The following is a 19,625-nucleotide window of genomic DNA, read 5'->3' on the forward strand; positions in this document are numbered from 1 at the left end:
GAGTTGTGATATGTGAGTTATGAAGTTATGAATGATGAAGAATATATGTTTAAAGAATGTTATAAATATGCAAGGATAATTTATGTATTTTTTTTTATAAAAAAATTGAGGGTTGTGGGTAGCAAAAATAGGAGTGTGGCCAGCAATATTGTTACTGAAATGATGCCTTCATCTTCATCTTCATCTTCATCTTCATCTTCGATATCGATATTCTAAAGAAATATCTAACATCGTCATCCCTAATATCTATAAGACCCTCTACAAACTTAGAAATTCATCTAAAATTTATACCCAATCTCTCATCTTCACACCCATAAATTCATCCACAAAAGTAAAAATATTCAAACCTAAACTCCAACACCATTAATTAACCATTTGTTTCCCCTACTTACCAAATCTCCATTCATAGATCTGAAACACTCTCCTTTTTTTCATCCCTTTCTTCTCCTCCTTTTGCATTTCCAGTGAAGACTGGCGACACATATCAGAGATCGACGATTCAGATAAGCAATAAAATGACGACGTAAATATTTGGGAGACGTTACAAATCTGAGAGAAAACACAAATCTTTGACTAGAATTGTTTATATTTGATTATACATCATACAACTACATATGGTGTAAAAATTAATTTTGAATCAATTTCATGCAGTTCTTAATCGATTTAAAACTGCTTTATAAATATAAATCAGTTAAAAAAAAATTTCAAACTAGTTTTTTAGTAAAATAATTTTAAAACTCTTTGGATTTTTTTTTTGAAAAAATAGATATAAAAGATTTCCTCATAAAATGTTTTTTCGAGATAAAAAGTTTCGATTTTTTTTTTTGGAGTAAAATAGATATAAAAAGTTTCTTGATAAAAAAAAATTTTCAAGAAAAATGTTTCGTTGATTTTTTGAAAAATATTTTTAGAAAAAAAATGAGTTAAAATATTTTTTTGATTTTTTTCGAATTGTTGTTTTGATATTTTCTATATTATTTTCGGGATAGACAAATATCAAAAAAAATCTAAAAGAAAAAATCTCAATTGAGGTTAAAAAGGTTTTAATATTGTTAAATTGATTTTTGAATTAAGTATTGTTTGGTGAGTGGTTTTAAATATATGATTCAATACATAAACCATTTAATTGAATATTTTTTTTTTTACAATACAATCTAATTTATTAATATAGTACAATTAATCATATATTTTATATACCTCTACATGTACATGTGTTGATGTTATTGTTCTCACGCCAAGGACACTCATGGCAACAAACATATTTGTATATGAATAATGCAATAATAGATTTCAAAGAGATAAAAATCTTCTACTTCAAAAAAGAGGACAAAACCTACCATGGAAGCTTAAGGAGAGATCCAACAAAAAAAAAAGTGAAGGTTTACATCACTCCAAAGAGGACTTGCATTGATGTATTTCTAAATTCAATTTTACTACTCACACCCACCATTTTGTTACTTGCACCACATCAATTTCTCATTAAATTGAATTGCATTTGCATAGTTTTAAACTTCATTATATACGTAAACTCAATTAACGCAAAAGATATTTTTGTGAATAAATATAAAATGATTGTCTCTTGTTATGTGAATTAATGAGTGATGCAAACTTAAATCATATATATTTATATGATTTGTTTTTATGTATGATAAGCAATTTAAGAAATTATAGACATAATTGAGCTCATGTATGCAACAAAGTTTAAGTATTTACGAGCACTATGTAACTAAAATTCATGTACTCATACATAAATTGAGTTAACGTAGTTTGTGTGAACTCTGTTACGTTAATTTAGCAATACCTACATGAATTCAGTTCTTGTAGTTTGCGTGAATTCAATTCACGTTGGTACTCTTCAAAAAGAAGAGTGTATCGTTGTTAATTTTTTAACCAATAAATGTGTTCCAATCTCCATTGCATTTATATATTATAGATTAAGTTGATCAATTTAGTTGTATCCATACATTTATCTTTACAATTTAATCCCCTTAAATTTAATAATAATTTTTTTTAATTTTAATTAAAATCATCATTAGGGTTTAAAACCCTTTCCATTCCTCTTTCAAGTAACCTCACTCCACACCAAAGTAAATCGCTCATCTGCCTTCCTTCCACTGTCTTGAGAAGAACTCTACACCGTTGTTCAACCACCGCGAAAAGATCTTCCTCTGTCTGACTCTCATTTCGCTCATGTTTGTGTTGCTATCGTCGTTGAGGTTCATATTTGATTCTTAGTGAACTTTTCATCTTCAATTTATAGTGTGTGAATGTGAACTATTGTATATATTGCTACTGTGAGAATGTTTGAAATTTTTTACATCCACGTGTTGTTTATTGCGATGTCAATAAAAGTAATCATGTTTCTTTCCATGTCTATGCTAATACTAAATTGTTATCAGTGACTTATTCTGATCAAGGTACTTTTTTAAGATTGGTTGATTTTGATGATATCAAAGTTAAATTTGTTTTGTCGGTTTTGTATTTGCGAATAACATTTGAATCACATGACAATTGTGATTATATAAGCATACTATCGTTTGAATCGTGGCCACGACCCAACAAATCGATTTTTTCTTTCATTCAAATTCTAAAAGACTCCCGATTCGCTATCCATTCAACAAAGTTGAGTTGAAATATCAAAAAAAATTCTAACCTTAATCTTCTTTGTTGGATGAGTTGCGATTCTGGAAAGTTTTGGAATTTGAAGAAAAAATCGATTTTGTTAGGTCGCAGCTGCGATTCGAACGCGAGAATGTTTATATTGTTGATTTTTCTTATATGGTCGATTTTGCGAGTATGTTTATATATGTTGCTTGATTCAAACGATAACCGCAAATACAAAATGCACAAAACAAAATTAACTCTGATATCATCAAAATCAAACAACCTTGAAGGAGTAACTTGATTAATAACAATTTAGTATTAGCGTAGACACTAAAATAGATATAACCACCTTTATTTATGCAACACTAGGATACTGATTAATCGAACATCAAACTAAAGATTTGTTGATTCGTCTGAATTCACAGAAAACAACGCGTGGACATAAATAGTTTCAAATAGTCTCACATTAAAGTTATATACAATAGTTCACACACTATAAATCAAAGACGAAAAGTTCACTAAGAATCAAAGATGAATCTCAGTGGTGCAACGACAACGACACTAAGACGATTGCGACACAAACACGAGCAAATTAGGAGTAAGACATAAGAGAGATTTTCTTGCAGTGGTGGAAGAACGATGAATAGTTCTTCTCGAGACAGTGGAAATACGACCAATGAGCGATTTACGGTGGAACGAGTTTTCTCGAGAGAGGGGGGAGTTTTGAACTCTAATTATTATTTTAAACAGTCTCACATCAACAATATATACAATAGTTCATATTCACACACTATAAATCAAAGACGAAAAGTTCACTAAGAATCAAAGACAAACCTTGACGATGCAACGACAACGGTACCAAGACGATTGTGACACAAACACGAATCAATTGAGAGCGAAACATATGAGAGATCTTCTCGCGGTGGTGGAAGAACATTGAAGAGTTCTTTTCAAGACGGTTGAAGTACGACGGATGAGCGATTTACACTGGAGCGAGTTTTCTCGAGGGAGGGAAGGAGTTCTCAACTTTGATAATGATTTTAATATTAATAAAAATATTTTTTTTATTAAATCTAAGGGATCAAATTGTAAAAATAAATGTATAGGTACAACTAATTTCGTCAACTTAATTTATAATATATAAATGTTGATGCGGAGAAAATGAACACATTTATTAGTTAAAAAATTAACAGATACGGATATACAAAAATTGTCTTTAAAATTATAGTCAAACTTATTCATATGTGACATGTCATTAGACTATTGATCATTTAAATTGATAGTATCAAAACATATCGATTTTTAGAAATCCCCTTAAATAATTATTTTCTTGTGTTTAAATGTGTTAACTGCATCAACATTGTGACCTAGTAGCATTCACACATTTGTCAAGATTTTTTTAGGGAAATTGACTTGTTTCATTTTATTCAAAATAAGTTCATAAACATAAGTTGACATATATTGCTCTCTTTGGACGACTTGCTCTCCTGAGAGAAAATCCTACTTCACCAAAAGACCTAATCTATACAATATAATAAAGCAAAGATGATAATTTGACAAATCTGACACGTGTCAGCTCAACAGAGTGATAGGAAGATATCCGTTTCTATTAATAGAAATAATATTTCTGAATAAAATTAAACTTATTGAAAAGTTAGTGGCCAATTAAAAAATAAAAAAAATGAAAAAAAAAAGAATGAATTAAAAATAAAATACACTACACCACTACTTACGTACCGTTGAGAATTTAGTGGTCAGTTAGAAAAGAAAAAAAATAACAGCAAAACGGCCTCAGCAACCACATCTTCAAATTAATTTAATTAAAAATTTATTTTATTTTACGAATTCTTTTAATTCTTCGGACTTTCTTTCTTAATTGCCTTACTCCGTCTCTCATTTGTTCCGTCTCCCTTATCCAATGTCTGAAACAAAAATCATATTTTGTTACTTCAATTTCTCCATCAGAGTTTGTTGCTTCATTTTCCCCAAGAAATGAGTCATAGAATTTGACTGTTAGAGTTGTGCGATGGTTTCTGTCTTGATCTCCTAAATGTCAAACAAAACTTTGCAATAGAAATATTAATGAGATTAATATTGGTGAGCTTTTATTTCTCGATTTGATATTAATATTCTTGGTGGAACTATGTATTTGTTTGTGTTGCGTCTAACAACTTTCTGGAGTATATGTTCACAGGAATTACTTGAATGCTAAATTTTTTCAATCTGTCATTGTTATTTTATTTTATTTATAAAAAATATTACTATTTTGTTATGTATATATATATATATATATATATATATATATATATATATATATATTTTGTATTGTTTATGTTTCTTAATTTTATCTCAATGTAAATTTGTATATGTATATTTCTATCCTCTTAAATAACATATGTCTTAATACTTTTCATTAATAACGTTGAGCGGAAAGTAGTTTTTAAGTTAAGTTAAAATTAGATTTTTTTTAATTTTTTATTGTAATTTTTTTTTAAGTTAACTTATTTTTTTAATGTCAATAAAATTTATGAGATTTGATATATATATATATAAACTAATATAACAATTTATTTATTAAAATCGTTGTTTCCATGCGACACGAGTTACAAACTAGTTATTATATTAAGGAGGGAATGATTTCAAACAATTTTACGGTGTCCTGGGGAGTAAAGGACATTTTATTAAGGTGAAATGTCAATTATGCACTAATTACGTGGTTAGAAATAATGTTTTATAATGGGAATAATTCTCTTTTTCTTATAGTTTTTTGTATTAATGTTTCAAAAACCAAGAGATCGATCAAATAATTTATTTACATTCCAATCCACTACTCCCCTTTATAAGTAACTCCCACTTGGTATCTAGAGCAGTTTGTATGTTCCCATTTTCTGTGATGGATAAAATGTATGAAATAAGTTTAGTGTATATGTTCTAATTATTTAAATTAAAAATCTCATCCCGTGAAACTTACACAATCAAGATTTGAAAATTTAGAAGAATCTTTATATTTTCGATCAATTAGCAGAGGTGCACTATTATTTTTATTGCTTATGCTATTTCGTTGATTTTCGTTGAAACATGTATGAAATTCTAACATTTGATTAAAACTAGATGACTATAAAAAGTAACAAATATAAAAGATTTGTTAAAAGCCATAATGTAATACAAATCCAATATCACCTTTGAACGTACTTTTTCACGACAAATATTAGTAAGTAACGTTACTGATGAATTTCAAACCCAATACTACTTTTTATCTCTTACTCTGTTTTTTCCACTTGCTAAAGAAATTAGTTATATTGTCTTATTGCTACAATTGTTGAACACAACAGCCAATTTATTCTACTTTGGGCTAATGTTGCTAGTGACCCAAATGAATTTGTCTTATTGTAATTTCTGGTTAGTTGTTGGTTTGAGCCCAGTAGTTTTCTTCTAATTATTGCTAAATCACATCAAAGGCCACACCACCACTATGTAAAGATCAAATCGACCAACAAATTACACTATTTACAACTTTTTAATAAATTTGTTTCTTCTAAAAACCAAATTGACCTACTTCATGTCTAAACTAAAAAATTCAATTTAACACCAAAGTGAGACAAATGAGCTATAGACACTATTAGAAAGTACCCCCCCCAGTCCCCCACCTTATAACTAACTACTAACAACTAACAAGGTTAGCAAGTAACTCTGGTTAGGTTAATTAACTAAGGTTGCGAAATGCCAGTTGTAGACATGGAGTGTTGTTACTTCAATCAAAACACCGCAAAATAATGCAACGATCAAGCTCACAAGTCACAACAACGCAAGCAATGCATACGTGACACCGAAACAGAAACTCACACTCTCACACACGATCCAAACTCCAAACCTAAACCTTCATTCCGAACCTGAATTCAATTATTAAGAACCAATGCTAAGAGGCGAAATCGGAGTTTCGAGAAGCGCGAGGCACAACGCCACCGCTGTAACGGTTTCGAATAAGGTTCTTGTGGCCGTTAAAGCGGAGAAAGTGATCTCCAACACCGCATTAGCATGGGCGCTCACTCACATCGTTCATTCCAGCGACTCAATTACGCTTCTCGCCGTTTATTCCACCGAAAAAACCGGTACGTCGACGATAAAATCGTTTTTAATCTGATTCAGTTTTAATCATTCATCAAAATCGAAATAGATAAACTGTTTTCGATTTAGTTTGAACTGATTAAGCTTGATTCGGATTATTTCAGGTAGAAGATTCTGGAACTTTTCGAGATTCACCGGTGACTGTACGAATGGACGCGCGGGAAAGTTACCGGAGCAGATTTCTGATATCTCCGACTCTTGCTCTCAGATGGTGCTTCAGTTGCACAATCACATTGAGGTAGGTAAATTTGAAATTTACCGCGATTTTTTTAATTCTTTTACTAGTTATTATTGCTAAAACAATAGCAACTTATTATACAATCCAATTTAATATCACGGTCATAAATAATCACGGTCACATATGAATCGGTTACCGTACCTAATTAATTTCCAAGTGAATAGTATGGTGTAGGATTTACCGTTTAACTTATTCTCATCCAAGTAGTTGTTGCCTTTCTATTTCTCAACGTAAATACAAAGAAAACGACTGGTCTTTTACTTTCTGAAACGAGCGTTTTTTTTTTTTTTTTAAATCGATACGACTTTATGACCATATTTGCGCTGTCGTTTTTGTCTCTCCAGTATTCTATCCTCTGTTGGCTTTTTTTCTTTTTCTTTTTCAATAATTTCAGACATACTCCCTCCGTATAATAATACAAGAAAAAAATATATTGAAAAAATATAGTTAAATGTAATTAATATTTTATGTAAAATAAAAAACAAATTTAGTAGATTATTTTAATGTCAAACACTCCTATCACTATTAAATATTTTAAAATAAATGAAAAGTGAATTATGAATAATAACATTAAATAATTTAAAAATAATTATATTTTGTTTTTAATAATGATCAAGATTTAATTTATTTTTTTGTTTATAATAACTACTGAAGAGAGTATATATTATTATTATTATTATTAAACAATTTCAAGTCAATAATTTTTAATAGTAGTTTTGCCTTTTTTTTTTGGTACAATATAATTTTATCTTTTTAATATTATATATTTTCTTCAACGAAAAAACTATCAATTATATTTTCAGTAACGTGTCAGAGTTTGAGAAGTTTCTGATCTGTACCGCCTTGACTGTAGTTTGTTTGACATGGAGCATGTGCTTTTATATAATTTTTGTTTGTTTGTTTTTTTGATGGAGTTACTTTTGACTTGATTAGGAGATATTTTTAATGCATCAATCGATAATAACACATGCACGAGAATAATTCATGTCCGGTGACAAATATTGGAAATACTTTATTTAAGCAATATATAAAAAAAATAGAAAAATAATAATTAAATAATATATATTTTTATGTATGTTTATTGTTTAAATAGTCGGTCTAAATTTTTAAATTTTTGTGGTCATATAAATAGGTGGTAATTACTACCTATAAAAAATATTTGGTATAGACAAAAATGAGTGTTTGTCTTTGTATGAAGAAAAAAGTTAGGTGTAAATTTATTTATATACTCATTTTAATCTTTGAGAGAGATAGAGATAGAAAAAATAATGTGATAGAAAGTGAAAAAAAAAATATTAAATAATATATAAAAAATAAGAATATTTAAATATAAAAGTAGTTGTTCAAACGGTGACGGAAAACAAAAAGATATAGGTTATTATATTTTAAGCTAAATTACATTCGTAGTCCCTTAACTTAATTTCAAGTAACATTTTAGTCATTTATCTTTTTTTTTTTTCGACTTGGTCCTTTATTTTAATTTTAAGTGACAATTTAATATTTTATATTTTAAAATTTCAACAATGTTATCTTTTTTTATACAAAAATTCAAAAAAAAAAAAATTCAATCAAAACTCCTAAAATTAATTATATTATTCAATATAATACAAATTTCATCAAATTCGTAACGCAAATCTTCAAATAAACTCATATTTTCATACTTTATTTGATATTGTTAAGAATAAAGGACTAAATCGGAAAAAAAAAGATAAATGACTAAAACGTTACCTGAAATTAAGTTAATGGATCACGGATGTAATTTAACCTATATTTTATTATGTTATATATTTGAACAAATGATTAAAGGACAATTTAGTCAAAGTTATTTTGTCTGCATTAATTTATATTGTTAAGACTAAGTTTGAGCAACATTTTTGACAACCATTCAGCAGGGGGTGGACTGGTTTTCCTTGTAACGTCTAAGAATGCTTTGGCCTTGTCAAGATCTCGAGATATTTCTAAAATCTTATGATTATATGGATGAATATGTATCTTGACCCCCTCTCTTTACACTTAAAGGGTGGATAAGGCTCATAAATTAGGCATGTCATGTATAAGTCAGTGTTAGTAGTAAACTTTAGTTTAGCCTACCACCAAAAGATAAATCATATACTCTTCATAAAGTGAGACATGTCAAGAAAATCTCAAAGGCTTTGAACAACTAAATACTCCCGATTCTTTTTTTTTTCGTATAATAAATTCTCTCCGTAACCAGTCTCCTCATTTTAAACAATTAATCTTCCAAATACTTAACCATTTCCTCCATTCAAGTTCTTGGTATGGCATTGTATATCTGTTGAAATTGACTTATTACTAGTTTTTATGACTGCAGGTTAGGGTAAAGATTAAGGTTGTCACGGGAACTCCCAGTGGTGCTGTAGCAGCTGAAGCTAGATGGAGTGGTTCCCATTGGGTCATACTGGACAAGTAATTAAACATAAAAAAGTATTTCTTTTTTCTGAGCTACATGAGTTTATGTATTTAGTTAATTGCAAGTATATTTTCTCATTTCTCTCATGCGTGCACACTTGCATTATGAGTTTTCATAAAGACTTCAAAACAACATACTAGCTATACTTAAGAGACTAATATTAGCAGCTAGCTAAGTTTAATCACTCAATTGACAAAAGCAATTATTTATTTGTTAATAGGGTTTGATTGAATAACTGCATAACTTAACTTTCAATCAGAAATAAGTACAACTTTTTGTTGCTGCTTGCCCAATCAGTGAAATATTTGTTACTGAACTCTTTAACGTTACTGAAACAGGAAATTAAAGCAAGAGGTAAAACATTGCATGGATGAACTCAACTGTAGCATTGTGGTGATGAATGGCTCACAGCCTAAAGTCCTCAGACTTAATTTAGGACCCTCAAATGAACTCCAAACTCCATTTTTCTCTGCTTCCTCTTCACCAGGTATAGAAATTGGAAAACTAAAAGGCCGCAGATTGAAGCATTCCACCCCAGTCGGTAGCCCTGAAGAAGCAGGTTCGTCTGTTACAAGAGATATTGGACTAGATTCAATGTCAAGTTCAGACTCAATGGCTTCTCCTTTCCTGATCTATAAACAAAACCCTCTGTATGAGGGTCACGGACCACACAAAAGAACAAACAAACCAATCAGTGAGCCAAAAAATTTCAATGTCCAGCCACCACTGTACTTTAATTTGGAAAGGGATAACCGACCCCCTTCAAGGAAACTCCCAACATCATCTATGGCAAGTAATAACAACACTTTATTTTGCATCCCTGGGAAACACATTAATAATGAGAAGCTTCAAAGGGATGAAAACAGAATTATTCAAAGAGCTAAATCACCAAATTCTAAAACTTTACTTGAGAATTTTATACACTGTGATCAAATGGGAACAAATGACGTTGGGTTTAATAAATCTGAGAGTAGAAGTTATCTCACCAGGTCAGGCATCAGAGATAGCCCTATTCCTTTGGGAAGAAACTCCTCTATACCTCCTCCCTTGTGCTCACAGTGTCAGAATATAGCACCTGTATTTGGAAATCCTCCTAGACGGTTTTCATACAAAGAGATAGAAGAAGCTACTGACATGTTCTCAGATTTGAATTTTTTGGCTGAAGGTGGATTTGGTGTGGTTCACAAAGGAATACTCAAAGATGGCCAGGTTGTTGCAGTGAAACAATTAAAATTTAGTGGCTCTCAAGCAGATCTTGATTTTTGCAGGGAAGTTCGGGTTTTGAGCTGTGCACAACACAGAAATGTTGTATTGCTTATAGGATTTTGCACAGAGGGCAATGTGAGGATATTAGTCTATGAGTACATATGTAATGGATCCTTGGACCTCTGCTTACATGGTATGGTATTTCTACATTTGTTTCCAGGTTCTTTTTTTTTATATGTAATTCTTACTTTATTAGGCCTTTTCTCTGTCTAATGCCATGACAACGAATTTTGAGGAACCTTTGTTTGTCGCTATGATTTTGACAAAAATTACATGTTTTTAAGATAACAAAATCACAGTTTCACCGTGATTTCATTTAATTCACTTTCATTCCAACCATGCACAAAGACTTTGTTGTTTGTATTTGAATGTTCTTTGCAAATATACATAGATCACATCAAACTCTATCATTTGTTGTATATTTTACAGGCAACGAGAAAATACCTTTGGATTGGAACTCACGATTAAAGATAGCGATTGGAGTTGCCCGAGGCTTACGATACCTCCATGAAGATTGTAGAGTTGGTTGTATAGTGCACAGAGATCTTCGCCCCAAAAATATACTCTTAACACATGACTTTGAAACTCTGGTAACTTACTGGGTCCTAAGCTAAAACCCAAAAGTTGAATTCAGTTTTTTATTCGTATTTTTGCAATTGTGTTGTTTCAAGAGAATGTTGCAAAACAGATGTTACAGATCAAGTAAGAAGATTAAGTGTTAAATTGAATGATACCATTTATTTAGGTGGCTGATTTTGGGCTTGCTAGATGGCAATCAGAATGGAATATAAATACAGAAGATCGTGTGATGGGAACTTCAGGGTATGTTTTTTATGCATGTTTATCAGTCAAGATACAGGACAAGTACAAATTATTATTTTGATTCTAATCAAGCTTACCTTGCATGATCCTACCTAGGTACATTGCACCGGAGTATCTTGATACTGGAATTCTTACGTATAAAGTAGATGTATATGCATTTGGAATTGTTTTATTAGAGTTAATAACCGGTAAAAGAATTAGTCAGTTAGAACAGTTCAATGGACACTCATATCTTTCTGAATGGTTTCACCCCCTACACATGTTGGACCCCAATCATATCTTTCAAAAGGTTGGATCTCTCAATCCATGTTTGGATTCTGAGTCGTCACTAGAATTTAATCTTCAATTCCAAGCTATGGCACAAGCTGCTTCATTCTGTCTGCGTTTGGATCCTGATTCCAGACCCCCAATGTCAAAGGTGTGAATGATTTAGCTTCTTTTATATAATTTGGTTGCTTTTACTTTTAATGATTAAATACAAAATTATTGAGAAAAGTCTCTTTTTGTCACTTGATTGTAGATTCTTAGAGTCCTTGAAGGGGGCAGTCCAGTTCGTCCTTTGGGTTTAGATATCAATTCAGTTGGTAACATAAGCGGTCATTTAAGTGGTTTGACTTTGCATACTCCTCCTAAAGGTACAATAAGTCATTCTCGTACGTTATCACATTGATATCTACTTTGGCTCTTGGGCTAGAGGACTCTGTTGTCAATATGGTTCTGTTTGTGAGCTGCATGGTAACAAATATTTTTCTTATCCATTTGAAGCACCAATGCCCCTCATAAGCACACAGAAACATTCACACAAGCACATTATTTGGTAATGCAAAGTCAATATCTTAGACTACTCATAAAAAATAGATATGTAATTTAGTTTCCCAGTAGCAAAAATTCATTTGACAAGGGGATCTTTCTCTTTCCTTTGGATCCGAATTAGTGGTACAGTAGGAGGCCATTAAGAGCAGCTTCATGGCAAAATTGTATGAGTTTTTTGAGTTGTATAGCCACTATCACTATTAAGTGGTTCCATTATGTCACAACATATTTAAACAACTGATCTACATTTTACTATATTAATTGGATTTTTAAGCAATTCTCGATTAACCCAACTTTTATAATTTTTATTCATATTCAATCCTTAAATCACCACCAAGAGGCTCTACTATACGACAACAAATTAGTTTTTTGTGTATGATATTGTACCTTATTTAAGGTACCTACAAACAATTTATGGAACCTAACTTGCCATACACTAATATTAAAAATACCTGCAAATGATAGTGCGTATCAGAAATAGTCCAAGAAGAGAACGGAATGTGATTTCCCAAAGAAAAAGGGAACTGCAAATCTGTAACAGCCGTATAAGGTCTATATTCACACCCTCACGCGATTAATCGTCTAACAACTCATAGTCAAAGTCTACATCGGTGATTTGGTGATCTGTTTAAATCATTGAATATCTCAGGACATGGCCTGCATGTTAAAGGTGGAAAATTCTAAGAGTTCTGTTATTATATGTATTATCAATATTATTATTGGATTGGTCTGCAGGGCATGTATTATAGATTCGGATTAGTATGATAAATGCTATTTCTTTGACAAAAAAAAATTGATAAATTCAAATATATGTAATATGTATAATAATTCAATTTCGGAAAACCATATATAGATATATATTATGAATTTGTTCAACGACATCTTCACGTCAGTCAGAGTTGAATTCACGTTTTTCTTTACTAGTGAATAAATCTTCCTTGGCTATACATTCACCTTAAGTTTGTATTAATATATTAATATTAATATACATTGATTTACTAAACGAAAATACACCAAAATATTCTACCTAGAATTAGTTCATAACATGTGAATCATTGTTAATATTTTGAGCTCAAGAAAAACAGAGTATATACTTTGATGTCCTTTTCCACCTTTGAGTTCTGATCCTCTCACGATCGACATTCGACACACACACCCCAACATATATACTGTTCATCTACATCAAAACCATTTTTACATTCACAAATTATATTACTTTACATTACATTAATATCATCATTTTCCAACTTGCCTGTCCCAGCGTTGCAAAAACGATCAATCAAAGTCTGATAACAAACAAAAAATTATACATATTAGCGAGAGAGAAGAAAAAAAAACAACAACACAATCATCCCGCAAAGAGACGTGGCAGTAGCATCAGAATGGGCCAAACAAACCCAAATTAGGCCCAAATAATTATGACTCAGACTGGATCAGTTCAATTCCTCTTTTTGTTACCGGCCCGACCCGAAGAATAACTGCTATCGGATTCAGAAGGCAACGAGTCCACATCAGAAGTCATACGATTATGCTGCAGACTCTCAGAAACACTCCAAACCTTAACCGATTTATCCAAACTTCCACTATACAAAATCCACCGCTGTTCACCTCTAGCATCAGATTCACGGTCATGTTCCACCGCTAAACATTTAACAGGACCGTCATGTCCCGTTAAAACAGAAACACACGTATGAATAACACCGTCTCTTCTCCACACGCATATTGTCTTATCAGCCGAGCCACTGAAAACCAACGTTCCTGCCGCAGATAAACACAAAACAGCAAGTTTATGACCTTTGAGGACCCCACCGTGCGCAAATTGCTTATCACGTTCCCAAAAATTAACTAACCCATCAGACGCACCACAATACACCATTGAACCTGTGGGCTCCACCGCTAAAGCCGTAACCGCACATTCTTGTTTTAAAAGCGTTTTAACCGGCACGTGTTTAGTTCCTTTCCCACGTGACTCCCTTCGCCACACTTTCACTGTACCGTCAGCGGAACCGGAGAAAACCACTCCGTCGTTTCCGCAAACGACGGAATTCACCGCGTCTTCGTGTGAGGTAATCGATTCCAAACATTTCGAATCGGCGATTCTCCAAACCTTTATTGTTCGATCCCAAGAAGCAGAGTAGAGATAGTTTTTATCAGGTGAGAGACTGAGACACGAAACGGCGTCGGAATGTTTGATCCATAACGCGGTGCGGTGTTTACGAACTTCGACGTAATTGCTTGGTTTAATCGAGCTTTTGAAAATGTCTTTCAGCGTTGGTAACGTTCCAGCGCGTTTGTGAACGCTAGGGTTCTTGATTGAAACTTTCCAAACCCTAATTTTACCGTCTTGGTGACCGGTGAAGATTTTTTGACCGGAGATTATAATTGCTTTCACCAATCCGCTGTTGGATTTGAATCCGCAATACTCTTGAAGATTCTTCCAAACGCGAATATTCTTGCTGTCGGAGCCGGTGTATAATAAGTCGCCAGAAGCTGCTAATGAATATATGTGACCTTCTTCGCGAACCAGAGAACCGATTATTGAGTTTTGTGGAACGGCTTCTTCGCATTCTGACCATTGCGGTTTCGAGAATGGAGAACTTTTTGATTGATTCCATGGTGACATCATCATTGGTGAGCTATCACCACTTAACCTGAATTCAAATTTTAAAAATTCATCATAAGTTAGCAATGATAAAATTTAGATTATAGTCATGTTTCAATTAAATTTGGATCCTCTACCCAGAATGCATCTACTTAGCACCAACACTTCATGTGTATAACACATGTTGTCCGTATTTGGCATCAACATATGAATTACATTTAATTAATTCATTTTATAAAATTATTAATAGTATAGGTGAATGAATATAGTGTTATGTATTTGTGCTTCATAGGTGATGATCGTTAAATCTAAAGAGAATTTCTTTTATCTCTTTAGAAGTTATTATCTTCACATATGTATAGAAGATCCAAGTCTATACAACATGGTTTCAAATGAACTACAAACTTTTATATTCCAAAATAATAAAATATGGTTGCATTTTAAAATCATATACTCTACATCTTGCAGCATGTTGAAGAGCTGTTTGTGAACTAAACAGTTCTATAATGGAGTGCACCATGTACCCTTAATATAGATGAGACAAAAAATAGAATGAGTAAAGAAAGAAAATGAAGAGAAGAGACCTTCCGGAGTCATAGTTGTAAGGGCTCATGGGGGAGGCGGCGCTGCTGCTACGCATCGTGTCGGTTAAAGCATCTGTCGTGGAAAGTCTAGGTTCTGATTGCATGAACTGAGGACGAGGAATATTGGTGTTGTTGTTGTTGTTTTTGTTGCCATTGTTTTTGTTCTTGTTGTCGCTGAACATGATGTCTCCTTTTGTCTCTTCTCTCACTATCATTCACGGTGTTTGTTTGTTCCTCATTCACCGATTCAGACACCAGGAGCAGCGCAACCAATGGAAAATGCAAACAAAGAAAATGAAGAAGACTTTGATTAATTAATTGATTGGGCAAAAAGTAATGGGAGGAAGGTAAGTTGTGAGAAGAGAGAGAGCGTATAAAATTGTATAAATATGGTGTGGAAATGAATGGTAAACAAATCTTGTGTGGACACGTACGAGAAATTCATTTTTTAAATGGTAATGACAAAATATAATTTGGGTCCGAGATATCTGGTTTTCATTGGTAAAATATAGCATTGCTTCTATTGGTAGAAAAATAATGAATGTTTGGAATGGGTTGTTGTTTACACTTTGTGGCCTTAATTTGTTGTCTTTGAACGCTATTTTAAGCTATAAACAATAAGATTTTTAACCACAAGGCTATTAATTTACTTTACAATGCACGTGGAAAATAATATATTGAATGTATGGTTGGTTGATTAACATTACCATGTGTTTTGGTTTATTTCATTAATGTTTCATTGGGGTCTTACGTTAAAGTGAACAAAATTCTTATATATAGTGGTGTATATATGAACACTCTGCTTTGCTTTTCCATACAATTGAAAAGTCCAAAACTACATATTCATCCTTTCGCCAACTCATTCACATTGTTCTGTCTACAAATGATCTTTCTACATTAATAAAATATGCAAGTTGAGGTTTGGTAATTTGAGACTTTGAGCTTAACTCAAGTGATTAATAGGTTTAATTGGTATTAGCTGGCTCATGTCAAGTGAATGATATCATGTTATCTTGAGAATGAGAGAGGGAGGAACATGCAAGCTATAATGACAATTGATATATCAGGTAACATGCAAAAAGTGAAATAGAAAACTGAGCATATATTTTATTTCCCGTGAATTAAAGTATCAACATTTTGGTCCGATAAATAGTAACTACAACAGATATGTTGGAATACAAATTTACATCTTAGAAATCTCTACTTTTTCACATTTAATATGTGTGTTTCAATACTAAATTCTTTAGAGAAAAAATGTAACAACATCTTGATAAAAAAAAGTAATAACATCAGTTTTGTTTGGATGCAAAATAATAATGACACACTATAATGCGAGATTTATCTTATTATATCCCTTTTATTCAAACATAAAAGACACTATAGTTCAACTGTTTATTAATTTTTTTATCCATGTTATACTTTTATTTCTCTTCACTTTTTCTATTCAATCAATATATAGAATATACTTGCTTTTTCATATTTTATATTTTTAATAAAATATAAGGATTAGCTCTTTTAAATCAGGATAAGTAACATGTAGTTTTTCTTCTAAACAATGTGTTTAAGGATCAAACTTCTTCATCATAACTAATTAAAGCATTACTTAATGACACTTAGAAGTTAGAAGAGAGGGAACACGAACGATTGAATCTATCCCTCACAATAGTTATTATTAGATATGTTAGTTAGTCAATTAAATTGATTAGTTAGCTACACTAGTTAATTAACTTTTTTATACTAGTTGGTTATTTATCTAATTAATTATATAAATCTCTATAATCTTTGATATAATATATATTCTCGCAATTATTAATATAATTTAATTTACAATAAAAAATCTTAATACCTATATTATAAATTCAATTTCAAAATTCTACTATACGAAAAGGCTACATAAATAGTAGAATATATCAAATCAGCCCATGTCTGATTTTTTTTCTCATAGTTTAATTTTTTTACTATCAAAACTAATAAGTGTAATGAATGAGGAAATCTTAGGTATAAATCTCAATCATGAATCAAGTTTGTTATATTTATTAAAATCGTGTATAAAAAAGTGGGCTAAAAGAGGATGACCGTAAGGTTGTCTATTAAGGGAATGATTAGATGTTATTGGAAATGGGCGGCAGGATAAAAGAGATTGACAATATAAAAACTAATTAAATCGAGAATTGCATAGCTAGCTAGCTTGGAAGGTATAACGTCTTAGATTTCTTATTTCTTATTTAGCATAACAAAACTTTATTCCATTGCATTCTGGTTTGCCTCAAAATAGTTTCATAAGTAAAGTAAAAGATAACATTATTTCGTTTACTCTTTTGCTAGAGTGACTGTAAATGGGCCGGTGATCTTATCACGCCATAAAAAAAGAGATAGAGTCTTTTTCTTTTTTTTTTTTAGAATTTAAATTTTGAGTTTTTTTTAATGATTCGATCTTAATTTAAGTTCATTAACTAATTAAATTTAATTATTTAATTAAAGAGATAGAGTCTCAATTAATCAATTCTCATATCTCTCTTATTATTTTTTAGATGAATACTATCTTATTTTAATGTCAGTGTCATTTTTTTATATTTAATAATTTTGACTTAAATTCAAAATTTGAATTGTTTATGCTTTCAAGTTATCAATTATTAAAAGAGATAGAATTCAATTATACAGCTCTATTATAAAGAGGAACACTGTCAGTCATTACCTTACAAGACAATTTTATAAGAAATGAAATAGACTCAATATAAAACATAAGATTATATCCAATAAAACTTCAAAATACTAATAAATTTATCTACTTTTTTAATCTTAAGTGTTAGTTAAAAATCTTATATTTCATAAAAAAAAAAAACGATAAAAAAAAGATGTTGAGCCAAATATAAATAAAATATCCATACACCAATCGTTCTTAAAATTTTAGATGAATATATAGCATCTAAACATTGTGGTAATTATTTTTAATCCAATATAATAATTCTAAACTCCCTAACTAACCAACAATTTATTTATTAGTGCTTTATTTTTTCTCTCCTGATATTACCGAATTTATTTTCCATGTCTCCATTTTTTTGTCATCTTTCTAGCTAGATATACAAATTGAGTGAAAAATTATATTATTTCTACAAAGACTGAAAAAGAATTCCATTGTGTTACAACAAAGTAGAGTACTTCACAATATATTAAAAAATCAACATATTTTAATATTATTAAAATTAAATCAACAATAGTTAAATAACATACTGTCTATATATTAAAACTCTTAATTTAATTAATTTTAATAAATATTATAATAATTATACATAAATAAATTAAAAAAATTATTATTAAAACAATTATAATACTATATTTAATTGTACACTAGAATTTCTTCTTAAGAAAAATAATTGTCTTGTTTGTCTCCATACGTTGTATTTCATATTTGGGGGTTTCGTTTTTTTGTGTCGTATGATTTTGTTTCAATTTAAATAACAAATAGAAACCATATTGGAGTTGAAAGGGATGAACCTAGAAATGTAGAATCCCAAATATACCAATAAAAATCAGAAGATAGCAAATTTCTCTTGGTAGAGGGTAATGCTTCTGCCACGTAGCAGCTGATGGTATCAGCTTTTCTGTCGTTTCCTCAAAAATTAAAATTGTAATTTTGACGCGTGGAACACTGAAATGTGTGCTCGCAACTGTGTTGCCATAACTAATCCGTTGCTAATTCTTGCAAAACAATATTTGAAAAAGACGTTTTCTCTATTTCTCTGACAAATATACCGTTGCCAAATACACCGTTTTCTCTATTTCATTTAATTTTTTTTTTATATTCAAAACTAGATGATATTTATTTAATTTAACATGTATTATTGGTAAAATGATTAAGCATGTATTGAGAAATATCTTATTCAAAGTATGAACTCACGATTAAACATATGTTTGAAAATATCTTATAATCGGTATGAACTCACGACCGGACATAAAATTTTCTAGAGAAATTATTTAGAAACAAAATAGCCGAATAATTAGCTCTATGATACCATATTATGACTTTTGAATTAAATCATTAATCAAAGATAAATGGAAATAAATAAATTAAATGATATTAATAATTAAGTGATAATTGATAGAATGTATATTATATCAAAGGTTATATAAATTTATATA

General features: G+C 30.7%; 2 protein-coding genes across 2 annotated transcripts; one reads left to right on the plus strand and one right to left on the minus strand.

Annotated features, from left to right (window-relative positions):
• The first annotated feature begins 6,253 nt into the window (after positions 1–6,253).
• On the plus strand, positions 6,254–15,970 carry LOC101495338 (inactive protein kinase SELMODRAFT_444075-like). Its single transcript, XM_004499050.4, has 9 exons — positions 6,254–6,713; positions 6,834–6,967; positions 9,300–9,394; positions 9,737–10,797; positions 11,094–11,254; positions 11,410–11,486; positions 11,583–11,904; positions 12,007–14,930; positions 15,370–15,970. Exons 1-8 carry the CDS (start codon positions 6,518–6,520, stop codon positions 12,154–12,156), a joined length of 2,196 nt encoding a protein of 731 aa, XP_004499107.1. The 5' UTR covers positions 6,254–6,517; the 3' UTR covers positions 12,157–14,930; positions 15,370–15,970.
• On the minus strand, positions 13,478–15,700 carry LOC101495885 (protein JINGUBANG). Its single transcript, XM_004499051.3, has 2 exons — positions 15,486–15,700; positions 13,478–14,950 (listed from the first exon to the last, which is right to left on the minus strand). The coding sequence occupies exons 1-2, from the start codon at positions 15,698–15,700 to the stop codon at positions 13,738–13,740; spliced, it is 1,428 nt and encodes a 475-aa protein (XP_004499108.1). The 3' UTR covers positions 13,478–13,737.
• Positions 15,971–19,625: the final 3,655 nt, after the last annotated feature.

The sequence above is a fragment of the Cicer arietinum genome, chromosome 4, assembly GCF_000331145.2.
Source record: "Cicer arietinum cultivar CDC Frontier isolate Library 1 chromosome 4, Cicar.CDCFrontier_v2.0, whole genome shotgun sequence".
Classification (NCBI taxonomy): Eukaryota; Viridiplantae; Streptophyta; class Magnoliopsida; order Fabales; family Fabaceae; genus Cicer; species Cicer arietinum.